The sequence below is a fragment of the Leucopleurus acutus genome (genome assembly GCF_964270905.1).
Source record: "Leucopleurus acutus genome assembly, chromosome: 2".
NCBI lineage: Eukaryota > Metazoa > Chordata > Mammalia > Artiodactyla > Delphinidae > Leucopleurus > Leucopleurus acutus.
In genome coordinates, this window is record NC_139143.1 from 112,732,250 (window position 1) to 112,745,939 (window position 13,690).

The 13,690-nt window shown below is 40.7% G+C and overlaps 1 protein-coding gene across 8 annotated transcripts in view; it reads left to right on the top strand.

Annotated features, from left to right (window-relative positions):
- The window catches only part of TGFBR3 (transforming growth factor beta receptor 3), a 204,820-nt gene that overhangs the window by 18,708 nt on the left and 172,422 nt on the right, over positions 1-13,690 (top strand). For 6 of the 8 annotated variants that reach the window (XM_082833124.1, XM_082833127.1, XM_082833128.1 and 3 more), the window contains exon 2: positions 12,928-13,107. In XM_082833124.1, the coding sequence (XP_082689250.1) occupies positions 13,047-13,107 (61 nt within the window). In that variant the 5' untranslated portion in view covers positions 12,928-13,046. Of the gene's footprint in view, positions 1-3,874; positions 3,907-12,927; positions 13,108-13,690 lie in introns of those variants that run through there. The other 2 variants (XM_082833125.1, XM_082833131.1) reach the window with 2 other exon arrangements.

Below are 13,690 nucleotides of genomic sequence, written 5' to 3' on the forward strand. Positions count from 1 at the left end.
AATTATAGATATGTATGTTCCTATTCCTGTTTTCTTAATTGTTTTGGGTTTGTTATTGTAGGTGTTTTCCTTCTCTTGTGTTTCTTGCCTAGAGAAGATCCTTTAGCATTTGTTGTAAAGCTGGTTTGGTGGTGCTGAACTCTCTCAGCTTTTGCTTGTCTGTAAAGGTTTTAATTTCTCCATCAAATCTGAATGAGATCCTTGCTGGGTAGAGTAATCTTGGTTGTAGGTTTTTCTCCTTCATCACTTTACATATGTCCTGCCAGTCCCTTCTGGCTTGCAGAGTTTCTGCTGAAAGATCAGCTGTTAACCTTATGGTTATGGGGATTCCCTTGTGTGTTATTTGTTGTTTTTCCCTTGCTGCTTTTAATATTTTTTCTTTGTATTTAATTTTTGACAGTTTGATTAATATGTGTCTTGGCATGTTTCTCCTTGGATTTATCCTGTATGGGACTCTCTGTGCTTCTTGGACTTGATTAACTATTTCCTTTCCCATATTAGGGAAGTTTTCAACTATAATCTCATCAAATATTTTCTCAGTCCCTTTCTTTTTCTCTTCTTCTGGAACCCCTATAATTCGAATGTTGGTGCGTTTAATGTTGTCCCAGAGGTCTCTGAGACTGTCCTCAGTTCTTTTCATTCTTTTTTCTTTATTCTGCTCTGCAGTAGTTATTTCCACTATTTTATCTTCCAGGTCACTTATCCGTTTTTCTGCCTCAGTTATTCTGCTATTGATCACTTCTAGAGTATTTTTAATTTCATTTATTGTGTTTTTCATCGTTGCTTGTTTCATCTTTAGTTATTCTAGATCCATGTTAAATGTTTCTTGCATTTTCTCTATTCTATTTCCAAGAATTTGGATCACCTTTATTGTCATTATTCTGAATTCTTTTTCAGGTAGACTGCCTATTTCCTCTTCATTTGTTAGGTCCAGTGGGTTTTTATCTTGCTCCTTCATCTGCTGTGTGTTTTTCTGTCTTCTCATGTTGCTTATCTTACTGTGTTTGGGATCTCCTTTTCGCAGACTGCAGGTTCGTAGTTCCCGTTGTTTTTGGTGTCTGTCCCCAGTGGCTAAAGTTGGTTCAGTGGGTTGTGAAGGCTTCCTGGTGGAGGGGACTAGTGCCTGTGTTCTGATGGATGAGGCTGTATCTTGTCTTTCTGGTGGGCAGGTCCACGTCTGGTGGTGTGTTTTGGGGTGTCTGTGGATTTATTATGATTTTAGGCAGCCTCTCTCCTAATGGGTGGGGTTGTGTTCCTGTCTTGCTTGTTGTTTGGCATAGGGTGTCCAGCACTGTAGCTTGCTGGTCATTGAGTGAAGCTGGGTGTTGGTGTTGAGATGGAGATCTCTGGGAGATTTTCGCCGTTTGATATTACGTGGAGCTGGGAGGTCTCTTGTGGACCAGTGTCCTGAAGTTGGCTCTGCCACCTCAGAGGCACAGCACTGACTCCCGGCTGCAGCACCAAGAGCCTTTCATCCACACGGCTCAGAATGAAAGGGAGAAAATGTAGAAAGAAAGAAAGAAAGAAAGAAGATTAGAGAAAATAAAATAAAGTAAGGTAAAATAAAATAAAGTTATTAAAATAAAAAAATAATTTTTAAGAGAAAAATTTTTTTTAAAAAGCAAAATACCAAAAAACAAAAAAAACGGACAGATAGAACCCTAGGACAGATGGTGAAAGCAAAGTTATACAGACAGAATCTCACACAGAAGCATACACATACTCACAAAAAGAGGAAAAGGGAAAAAAATAATAAATCTTGCTCTCAAAGTCCACCTCCTCAATTTGGGATGATTCGTTGTCTATTCATGTATTCCACAGATGCAGGGTACATCAAGTTGATTGTAGAGATTTAATCCGCTGCTCCTGAGGCTGTTGGGAGAGATTTCCCTGTCTCTTCTTTGTTCGCACAGCTCCCAGGACTCAGCTTTGGATTTGGCCCCGCCTCTGCGTGTAGGTCGCCGGAGGGCATCTGTTCTTCGCTCAGACAGGATGGGGTTAAAGGAGCCGCTGATTCGGGGGCTCTGGCTCACTGAGGCCAGGGGGAGGGAGGGTACTGATGTTGGGTGAGCCTGCAGCAGCAGAGGCCGGCGTGACGTTGCACCAGCCTGAGGTGCGCTGTGCGTTCTCCCGGGGAAGTTGTCCCTGGATCACGGGACCCTGGCAGTGGTGGGCTGCACAGGCTCCCCAGAAGGGAGGTGTGGAGAGTGACCTGTGCTCGCACACAGGCTTCTTGGTGGCGGCAGCAGCAGCCTTAGCGTCTCATGCCCGTCTCTGGGGTCTGCGCTGTTAGCCGCGGCTCGTGCCCGTCTCTGGAGCTCATTTTAGCAGCGCTCTTAATCCCCTCTCCTTGCGCACCAGGAAACAAAGAGGGAAGAAAAAGTCTCTTGCCTCTTCAGCAGCTCCGGACTTTTCCCCGGACTCCCTCCCGGCTAGCCGTGGTGCACTAACCCCTTCAGACTGTGTTCACTCTGCCAGTCCTGTCCCTGCGATCCGACCGAAGCCCGAGCCTCAGCTCCCAGTCCTGCCCGTCCCGGCGGGTGAGCAGACAAGCCTCTCGGGCTGGTGAGTGCCGGTCGGCACCGATCCTCTGTGCGAGAATCTCGCCGCTTTGCCCTCCGCACCCCTGTTGCTGCTCTTTCCTCCGCAGCTCCGAAGCCTCCCCCTCTGCCACCTGCAGTCTCCGCCCGAGAAGTGGCTTCTAGTGTGTGGAAACCTTTCCTCCTTCACAGCTCCCTCCCACTGGTGCAGGTCCCGTTCCTATTCTTTTGTTGCTGTTTATTTTTTCTTTTGCCCAACCCAGGTACGTGGGGAGTTTCTTGCCTTTTGGGAGGTCTGAGGTCTTCTGCCAGCGTTCAGTAGGTGTTCTGTAGGAGTTGTTCCACGTGTAGATGTATTTCTGATGTATCTGTGGGGAGGAAGGTGATCTCCGCGTCTTACTCTTCTGCCATCTTCCCCTAGATCTTCCCAAAAATGGCAGTTTTTATGAAATGGGCAGATCTGACAAAATTCAGGTTTTGTGTTTGCTTGCATTGCTTGTAAGATAATTCATTATAAAATTTTTTTTGTTTTGTAAGTTGTGTGTTAAAAAATAGCTAGTGTAGTATTAGTATTTTATTTATACATACATTGTCAAGTTGAATGTTTTTCTGGGATAATACTTTCTAGTGTTGTTGTCATTCCTGCTAGCCATTACATGATCATGCATTTCAAATTTCCACAAGTGTGTTTGAAGTTTCATTTTATAGGAGAGATTCAGAATTAGTTGTTAGTCCTTATAACGGCAATCATAAGTAAGGTAGAGAATAAAAGATTTTCTTGTTTAATCTCTTCATATTAGAGATGAAGCAATTAAAGCTCCAAATGAAGTGACTTGTCTGAGCTTGTAACACATGTTGATGCCAGAATTCTTGCCTTTCTTGTCCCTTTCAGGCTGCCTGCTGTGTAGGTTCTTTGTTATACAACTCTTACTTGTTGGCTTATCATTTATTATTGAGAAATGTTCTGATAATTCACCATCTTTTCATACTGTTTCTCATTGTAACGTACAAGATAGTATTTTATACTTGCGCTCCATATGGTACATTCATTGGATGCCTACTATATGCCAGATGAGCCAGGGAGACTGTCATCCCGCTTTCTGGAGTGAACAGATGAGTGCAAAAACCATACCTGGAAGGAAATAATTACATGGAGATTTACCAACAGGGTTGAATTGCACTACGTTCTACTTCGAGAGAATCAGAGGAGGCCTCCTTAAAGAAGTAAAGCTTATACAAAGACCTGAGGCCTTGAAGATGTTTGAAACTGACCATATTAGGGGGACCATGGATGGTCATTGAGTTGCAAAATGTGAACATCGCTTCTGGAAGCAAGGGGTTGGCCCTTTGGTAAAACTGAATTAAGGTGAGCATGGCTGGAGAAGATGCAGAAGATGAGGTGGGATTAAGTTGGCAACACCCAGCAACCATGCAAAGTGTTTTGGTCTTTATCCTGACCGCAGTGGGCAACCATCTAAGGGTTTTAATTCTTAATGTTTCACAATGCCTGGGCTGCTGAGCCCTTTCCTTACCAAATAATATCAGTTAAGTGATTGAAATGTATCTGTTGAGGGATTAGCCCCACTCAAGAGAAAGAATTTTATATTGGAAGTCCATGAGAGGACTAAAAAAATGTGCTTAATTGTGATTAGCAAAATAGTCTGTTGCTGGAGTGTTTATTCTAAATTCATATATTTGCAGAATCCCTGCAAATATAAATAAAGATGTGAATCAAATATTTTAGTAAATTAGTACATATTGTACAAAATAGTCTATTGGAGGTCTAGAAGGTGTAGCTTCCCCAAAGGCTTTTTTTTTGTTTGTTTTATTTTATTTTTATTTTTAAATTTTTTTCCCCAAAGCTTTTTTTAATGGCTTGGCACTTGCTGGGGCCTGAGAATATTCAGCTGTGCTGACTTTGCTGGAATAATTGCAGCTTTGTGATTTAATAAGCCCTTCTGGTGATAGCGGATTCCCTTCTCTAGGCAGCTGGGTTAGTTTGGTGGCAGTGCCAGGCTGAGCTCTGCAACCCCCAGGCTAAACCCCTGAAGCTAATTTGGGAATCATAAGGTAGAATTGAGGAGGGCCGTTCAGCTGGATCCCTGTAACTTAACACCAGAGCTGTTGAGGCAGCAGCTTTACTACCCTTTGGGAACAGCATTGCAAAATTAGGACTATCTTTAGGACTAATACCTTATGTTAGGTTTGGAATCATTTTTTGGTGATGAAGGGAATTTTTGAAACTCTAGATGACAAAGTCTAATCCTAAAATTAATACAAACTTTGATGTAAACTGTGATTTCTTTTTTGCGGTACGCGGGCCTCTCACTGTTGTGGCCTCTCCCGTTGCGGAGCACAGGCTCCAGACGTGCAGGCTCAGCGGCCGTGGCTCACGGGCCCAGCCGCTCCGCGGCATGTGGGATCTTCCCGGACCGGGGCACGAACCCGCGTCCCCTGCATCAGCGGGCGGACTCTCAACCACTGCGCCACCAGGGAAGCCCCTAAACTGTTATTTATATTATATTGTTACTGGTAGTTTGCTTGGTTTTTTCCAAAGACTAGATGTATTTTAATCATAATAACTGCAATGACTGTTATTTTTAAAAAACGTACTTTGTGGGCCAGGTGTTGTTTTAGGTATCATGCCCATATTCTGTCTCATATATTACCATCAAAATATCATTAATATTTTACAGATGAGGTGGTGATGGAGGCTAAATGACTTGTCCAGTGTAAGACATCTGGGTAAGCCAGGTTTGGAACCCCAAGAATAGTTCTCTATTAATTCTAGCTTAAAATTATAAGCAACGGAAATCTTTGGATGCAGAAATATTAAATGTGAAAGGTAGTTCCTGGAATACTGCACGGGTGGGTAAAAAAAATCTGTCCTACTTCCCTGGTGGCGCAGTGGTTAAGAATCCATCTGCCAACGCAGGGGACACGGGTTCGAGCCCTGGTATGGGAAGATCCCACATGCCGCGGAGCAACTAAGCCCGTGTGCCACAACTACCGATCCGGTGCTCTAGAGCCCACCAGCTGCAACTACTGAGCCCGTGTGCTACAGCTACTGAAGCCCACACGCCTAGAGCCCATGCTCTGCAACAAGAGAAGCTACCGCAATGAGAAGCCCGTGCACTTGCAAAGAAGAGTAGCCCCCACTCGCTGCAACTAGAGAAAGCCTGAGCGCAGCAGTGAAGACCTAAGTCACCCCAAAATCAATAAATAAAATCTGTCCTAGTTTGTGAACTTGAACAAAACCTGGTCTTCACAACCTTGTGAGATGTGTACATGCCCACCCTCCCCTCTTTGCTGTATTTTCCTTGGGCAGTGAGGTCTGCTGTGCTTGGGATAGACAGAGGGCTTTTAAGGACTGACTGAAGGTCAGCCCCAGGAAAACTAAGGATGATGGGGCCAGAGATGTGTTGGTTATACTCTGTGTAACCAACAGGAATGAGGGTGGGCCAGGCCCTAGAGGGGCAGGGGAGAGCAGAGCCCAGCTTCTCTGCACATCTTGTACCCTCTGTGCTTCCTGCCTGCCTTTACTGGGTCTTCATGTGGAATTCCTATCCACAAGTATAGGTAGTTCAAGAGTAATCCTTTTTTTTCCCCTTCCACTGGCAGCCATAGAATATTGGGACTTTCTTAGGCTTCAGGATAATTCTCTTTGGTAGAGACAGCCGGCTAATGATAAGTAATGATAGCTTTTATGCTGTTATGTGTACAATTTCATTTGATTCTTGTAACGGCCCTGTGATGTAGGTAAGGTTAGTTTATTTTCTTACAAATGAAGAAACTGAGGCTCCATTCTGATCCAAACCACCTTTCTTATCTGACGTGCTGTCAGAGTCTTAACTGAACATCCAAGCACTCTGGGCTCTCTTCAGTCTCTTCTCCACATGGTACCCAGGGAAATTGTTATTTATTTTTAATTAAATTTTTTTTCAGTTTTATTGAGATGTAATTCACACATAACATTGCATAAACTACAACACAGTGATTTGATGTATGTATGTATTGAAAAATGATCACCACAGTAAGTTTAGTTAACATCCATTACCTCACATAGTTAATTTTTTTTTTACTCATGTTAACATTTTTTTTTTTGGCTGCATCATGCAGCATGTGGGGTCTTAGTTCCCCGACCAGAGATTGAACCTGTGCCCACTGCAGTGGAAGTATGGAGTCCTAACCACTGGACCACCAGGGAATTCCCTACTTGTGTTAACTTTTAAGATTTATTCTCTTAGCGACTTTAAAATATACAATACAGTATTGTTAACTGTAGTCGTCATGTTGTACATTACACCCCCAGAACTTATTTATCTTATAACTGGAAGTTTGTACCTTTTGACCACCTTCACCTGTTTCTCCCACCCCTCACCCCCACCTCTGGCAACACCAATCTGTTCTCTGTTTCTAAGAGTTCAGTGTTTTAGATTCTACATATGTGTCCTACAGTATTTGCCTTTCTCTGACTGACTTATTTCTCTTAGCATAATGCCCACAAGGTCCATCTATGTTGTCGCAAATGGCAGGATTTCTTTCTTTTTTATGGCTGAGTAATATTCCATTGTGTACACACCACATTTACTTTATCCATTCATTCATCAATGGACATTTAGGTTGTTTCCATGTCTTGGCTATGGTAAACAATGCTGCAGTGAACATGGGTTTGCAGATATCTCTTTAGCACAGTGATTTAACTTCCTTTAGAGATATACCCAGATGTGGAATTGCTGGATGATATGGTAGTTCTATTTTTAATTTTTTGAGGAACCTCCATACTGTTTTCCATAGTGCCTATACCAGGGAAACTTTAAAAACGTAATCGGATCATTCCACTTTCCTGCTTAAACTCTTTCTTGAACCTGTTCCTCTCTTTTCCCTTTGGCTTTGCAGCCATGCTCCCTTCAGCATCAGTGACCTGTAATGTTTCCTCTGCTGTAATGTCATCCTTCACCAGAGCTTTTAAATCTCTACTTATCCTTCAGGTTGTGGATACCTTTTCTTTAGGGCCCTTATCATAGTGTATAATTACATATTTGTGTTTATCCCACCACACTTTAAGCCCATGAGGGTAGAAGAATATGTCTCTTTTCATGGCCATTATATTCCCATTGCCTGGCATGAGTAAGCAATAAATAAAGATTTACTGAAGGGAGAAATGAAGCTCAGGAAATTAAATATCTTGCCTAATGTACTAAATGGTGTTACTTTTACTAGAATATAAGCACCATGAGGGCAGGATTTTTGGCTCCTTTTTTTTTTTACTGCTATATCCTTGGTATCTTCAACAGTGCCTGGCTCCTAGTAGTAAATATTTATTGAATATTGATTGTACTTAGATGCAATTCCAAAGATTTCTTATCCACATCCAGGATTTTTCTCCTCTTTGTGCCAAATCTGTCTGAAAATGGGGATTTGGAAGTAGCTAGTTTCTCTGTGTAGTAGAGAAATCTGAGAGTTGCGACTCAGTAAGGTGGCTTTGCTCTCTCTGTGTACAAGTCTTAAAGGGCATCCAAATGTCATCAGACAAACAACAGTATCTGTTCTACATGTTGCACACCCCTTTTTACAGGCTGCCAAGCTAGATATTGATGTCCTCCACCCTGCCTCTTTTCTAAATCCCCTGAATAACATGTTGAATATCCATCAGAACAATTCTTCTACCAGCTTTTATTTAACCATTTGCAGACTTAACAGTATACCTTTCTCAAAAAAATTCACTTAAATGACCAGACTAGAAACAACTTAATGATCTGCTAGAAAACCTTTTCATATTGAAGGTACCAGAAAATCAGGTGTTATTTAGTATTTGAGTTTAGGGAATGGCCATTTTTTATTCCACTCAATATATCTCTGTCTTTAAGATCTTCACATTTGTTGAATATTTTCCTTGTTGGGGGCTAAACAGTCTTAGTGTTAAGATATGATTGTGCAAAGATTTGTGCTTCATCTTCACAGAACTTGAGTCACACAACATCACCAAGGATTGTTTATTTATTATAGCCGCCACCCACAGTCCTGAAGTCAAGTCATAGTTTGTGATCAGTAATGATTTGTGCAGAGTACATATGTCAACATGGAAGTACCAATGTCTGGTGGCAGCCATGGCAGGCTTCCCCCTCTCTTCGAAAAAAAATTCTGTTTCCAGAGATTGAGTATGGAGGGAGAGAAAATGGTTTCTAGTTTGTGGCAACAGACCTGGAACTGCAAGGTAGGATGCTGGTCATGGAAAGACCTGGTTTCTAGTCTTGACTCTGCCCTGTTATTTGGGGCAAGTGCTGGGCATGGAGTTTGGGCTCCTCTTCATCCATGAATCCTGTTGACTTCTTCTAACTTTAAAAGCTGTTCATGTTATCTTTAGCATGCTAATTCTTTTAATTGAGAAATTGATTGGCTGGAAGCTAATTTAAGTTCTGATTTTGAATAATCTCATGTTCATAGCCACTGTGTTAGCCATCTAAGGGGAAGTTAGCAATTTTTCTTGCTGGCTTTTAGCCTATTGCCAGACATAATTTCACCACATTTTTCCACTAAGATAGAGCAAGATTTTCTCTTTAAAAGACATCCTGGTCAACTCAGGGAATACTGTTCCCAACCAATTCCTTTTGAACATTAGTTTAACCCGTAATGGTTTTTGGGACTTGTTTGGGTAGGGGTTTTCAGCTTATCCTGGTCTTTCCCTGTGAATTCTGTTGGATCACTAGAGAATGTGGGGCAGCACACAGTTTAATGGCCTTAGAAATAGATACAGGGGAAATTAGAAGAATTAGTATCACATTCCTTTTTTTAAAAAATCCGTTTAAGTCCCTCTCAGAATTGTACTCTGTTCATTTGCGGATACTATAAGTTCTGGTACCCTTTGAATGGAATACATTACTTTGAAATGTGGGTGAAATGACTACTACACAGTAGACCCCAAATTGTTCATTCAAGATTTCAGAGTACCCTATTTATATTCTAAAGGAAGAGTTTAGTTCTTAAAGTCCAAAGAGATACAGTGAGGTCAGAAAACCAGAGTGGCGAGTCCCTGGTCTTTGCAGACTGAGTGTGATATAACATCAGAGAAGGAGAAGAGTTTGTATTTCCCTAGTTTTATTCAAGATCTGCGACTTTTCCAAAGCCTTTGATCATCCTGCATTCTTCTAATTGGGGAACTGATCCCTAAGTCGTGTGTTAAGGTGCTGATGTATGCAAGTCTTGGCCAAAACTGGAGTTCCACTGAACGGAACGACATGCTTCCTTTTTTTATTCTCCTCCGCCTTAGGATCCTGTCACCACATTGGGAAGATTAGACAAAAATTCTGTGCAGTTTATTTTCTTTTTGAACAAGTTACATTATGGAGGGACTTTTAAGCTGAAAGAAGAAAAGCTCCCTCTTTGTTTGAAGCAGCAGTATGTAAGTTTCAACTTGTCTTGGACTTCCTTGGAGATGTTTTAAGATCCGGTGTAAACTTGCTGTGGTTTGCCTTTGGGCATCAAACTGTTTAGCTTGGCTCTATTGTATCTGTAATTGCTGCATTTTAATAATTACCCAATATTCTTGTCAGCAATTTGCAGTCTATATCTTTAATAGAACCATTTGCCTTTCTTTTCCACAGGTTCATTCAGACCTGGTTTAAGCCCCAGATTAACGTGCACAGCTCCACAGAGCCTCTGCAGCTGCGGGCAGGGGGTGACACAAGCTCATTAAATATTCCCACAAGCCTCGTGCTGGTTATATAGATTGTGTGCACCATAAAAATCCTCTGGGAAGTCATCTTCTTCTGAAATCTCCTTACAGGGTTTTGCTTTATAAAAGTTGCCCTTAGCATTTGTTTAAATAGCATATTCTTTTAGAGTTTTTCTTATTCATCCATTCAGGAAATCTAATTTAAAAAAAATTTAATTTAATTAATTAATTTATTTTTGGCTGTGTTGGGTCTTCGTTGCTGTGCGCGGGCTTTCTCTAGTTGCGACGAGCGGGGGCTACTCTTCTTTGCGGTGCGCGGGCTTCTCATTGCGGTGGCTTTTCTTGGTGTGGAGCATGGGCTCTAGGTGCGCAGGCTCAGTAGTTGTGATGCACGGGCTTCGTTGCTCTGCGCATGTGGGATCTTCCCTGACCAGGGCTCGAAACTGTGTCCCCTGCATTGGCAGGCGGATTCTTAACCACTGCGCCAGCAGGGAAACCCAGGAAATCTAATTCTTTGAAGGGAAAAAAATAGGGACAAATTCTCTTTGCTGTCTTTGACTTTTAGGTTAACAGAGAAGACTTCCATTACATCTGAGGTGATGTGGAATTATGGTGACAGAAATTTTGGACTTAAAGGGATGAATGAAGTCAATTTTATGGTGTCCAAAATTGTATCTATAATTTAGTCAGTTTTTGAGATAAGACCATTGTGCCACCAATGGATTGTGCCTCCATTTGACTGGCAATTTTTTTCCCTTAGTGATTCCACTCTTTAGCTTATCTCCTTTTTGTGTCCATTGTAGTGTTTATTTAGCAGCAGACAAAAGACTAAACTGGTTTTCCAGTAGCTAAGAATTATGTCAATAATCACACCTACTTTCTCCACTTTCTTGGTATAAATATACCTCAAAGGGAATGGACAAGCATGATAATAATAGCTAACGTTTATTCATTGCCTATTATGTGCTAGGTACTGTTGTAAGCAATGTATATATATTAACTCCTTTAATCCTCATGGCAGTCCATAGGATAGTTTCATGCATGAAGAGTATTGTGGTCAACATCACCCATTTGGTAGGTGGCAGAGTGGATCCACACTTAGGCAGACCTTTAACTGCCATCATAATCTGTATTTACTCACACTAGGCTTTTAAAATCACTGTCATACCAAGATTGAACTGCAGTGCCTCCTGCATATATAATAGTTTAGTTTTAAAGCATATCTAAAAATTATTTTTGAAATTAGGACTTTATTGTTATTTCTGGGTAGGTGATACCTGTAAAACCCAAATGGGAGTTCAGTGAAAAGGTTCCTGCCCCCTCCCACCACTGTCCCCCAATCACCCTGTTTCTCTCCTTCTCAGGGGCCATTAGTGTTACTACTGCACGGAACCATTTTAAATATCTTTCTCTTAACAGTCGATGCAGTGAACTAAGACCATTTGATTAGAAACTCATTTTTCCATTGTTTTTATATTTTTCTACTGTATCTACAAGTGCCCAAACTGGCTTTGTCTCTAAAGGTAGCAAACTGGTTCTGGGGATGCAATTTTCTGGATGAGAGTAACAAGGCTGCAACCTCTAGCTCTTTGAGGTGGGTCCTAGAAACTCTGTGATCTTGCCTTGCCCAGGGCTTAGATCAGGCAGGGTCTTTATACTTTTTTCCAGCTGTTGGATAATTTTTTTCCCTGTTAACAGGAATCATGTCCTCACACAATGCCTGGAACATAGTAGGTGCTCTGTAAACATTTGTTGAATTGCAACTTCTATGGGTTGTGCCAGGTTCAACGAGATAAGGCTGGAAATACTTTGGAGTGTCTAAATGAGGTGATCTTCAGGGCCATAGGAGGATATTCCAGTTCAGCAAACCTTCACAAAACTCACCATTCAAGGCTCTGGATAGGAAAAGTTTAGAAAAGACCTTCTGGATCCTCTAGTCATGCAACCAGATAGTCTCAGATGGGGTTGAGAGACAGGGAGAGACATTTTTGCTTATTAAAATGTTGGCAAACAGTTGAAATAAGAATCTTGTCTTTTAATGGTTCTTTATTTTTTGGTTGACTCTAAATGTGTTTCAATTTGATCCCTGTGATAACTCTGTCACTATAACATTAGATTGAGTTCTTTTTTTAAAAAAAAATTATTGAAATATAGCTGATTTACAATGTTGTATTAATTTCTGCTGTACAGCAAAGTGATTCAGTTATACACATATATATTCTTTTTCACATTCTTTTCCATCATGGTTTATCACAGGATATTGAATATAGCTCCTTGTGCTATACAGTAGGACCTTGTTGTTTATCCATCCTATATATGATAGTTTGCATCTTAGATTGAGTTCTAATCAGAGTTGTTTGTGTTTTTTTTGCTGGCACTAGGGAGTTCATGTATCAAGTGTCACTGATTATTTTATAACTGATGATGTTATATTATAGGTGTACCTAGATTTTCTTCTATATTCTTGAAAATTTTATATAAAACCAAAGATTTAAAATGTCAAAACAGCATGTATTTGCAGAAGTATTTGCTATAAAATTCTTTATTAGGTAATTACCTCCCCTGCACCCCCAACATTTGCTTGAGTGCTGTCTAGGCACACAAGATAAATTTATCTTATACTTTTTAGAAATTCTTCATTTCACTTTGATGTGTATTTATCAAAAGAAATACCTGCATTAAGTTTTCTTCTTAAAATGTTTATTTTTATAGGCAATTTGAAAATTGGCAAGAAAGATTTTAAGGCCACTTCCAATTTGCAAAGATTATTTATAATCTGAAGAACTGCAGGCTGAGGTGACTGAACGGGACACACTTTTGGAGAAATAAAAATGGCTTCTCATTGTGTGATTGCCATGTTTGCCCTGATGAGTTCCTGTTTAGCAACTGCAGGTAAGTTGCATAATATAAATTGCATGTTCATTTTATTCTTTTGGATATATTTTTCTTCAGTCTCTTCAGTCTAGAAACATTTAGGACATGGGATATTTATATAAAACTTGAGTATTTGTGTTCTTCAAGGAAATAAAATATTTGACTACTCTACAGATACATAGTATGTTTGCCCATGTTATATTTTACTAGACAAGTGCTAGACATTCTAATGTCAGTAACACAGATACCTAACTGACCTTCAGTGTTGAGGTGGCTAGAGAACAAATATGCGGTTTAATACCACTTAATTTTGTTACATGCATTGATTACATTTACTTTCTTGTCGTAAATAAGAATTTCAAGAAAGGCTTTTTGTTCTTTGTTACAAAATAAATAGATCTTTTACATAGAGGTGACACTCCTAGCATAGGCTACTTAGGAAATATTTAATTTTGCCTATTTCAGGTAATTTTTAAAGAAGTAATTTTTAAAAAAGTACAGAGGGAATTCTCTGGCGTTCCAGTGGTTAGGACTCTGTACTTTCATTGCCGAGGGCCCGGGTTGGGGGACTGGGATCCCACAAGCCACGTGGTGCGACCAA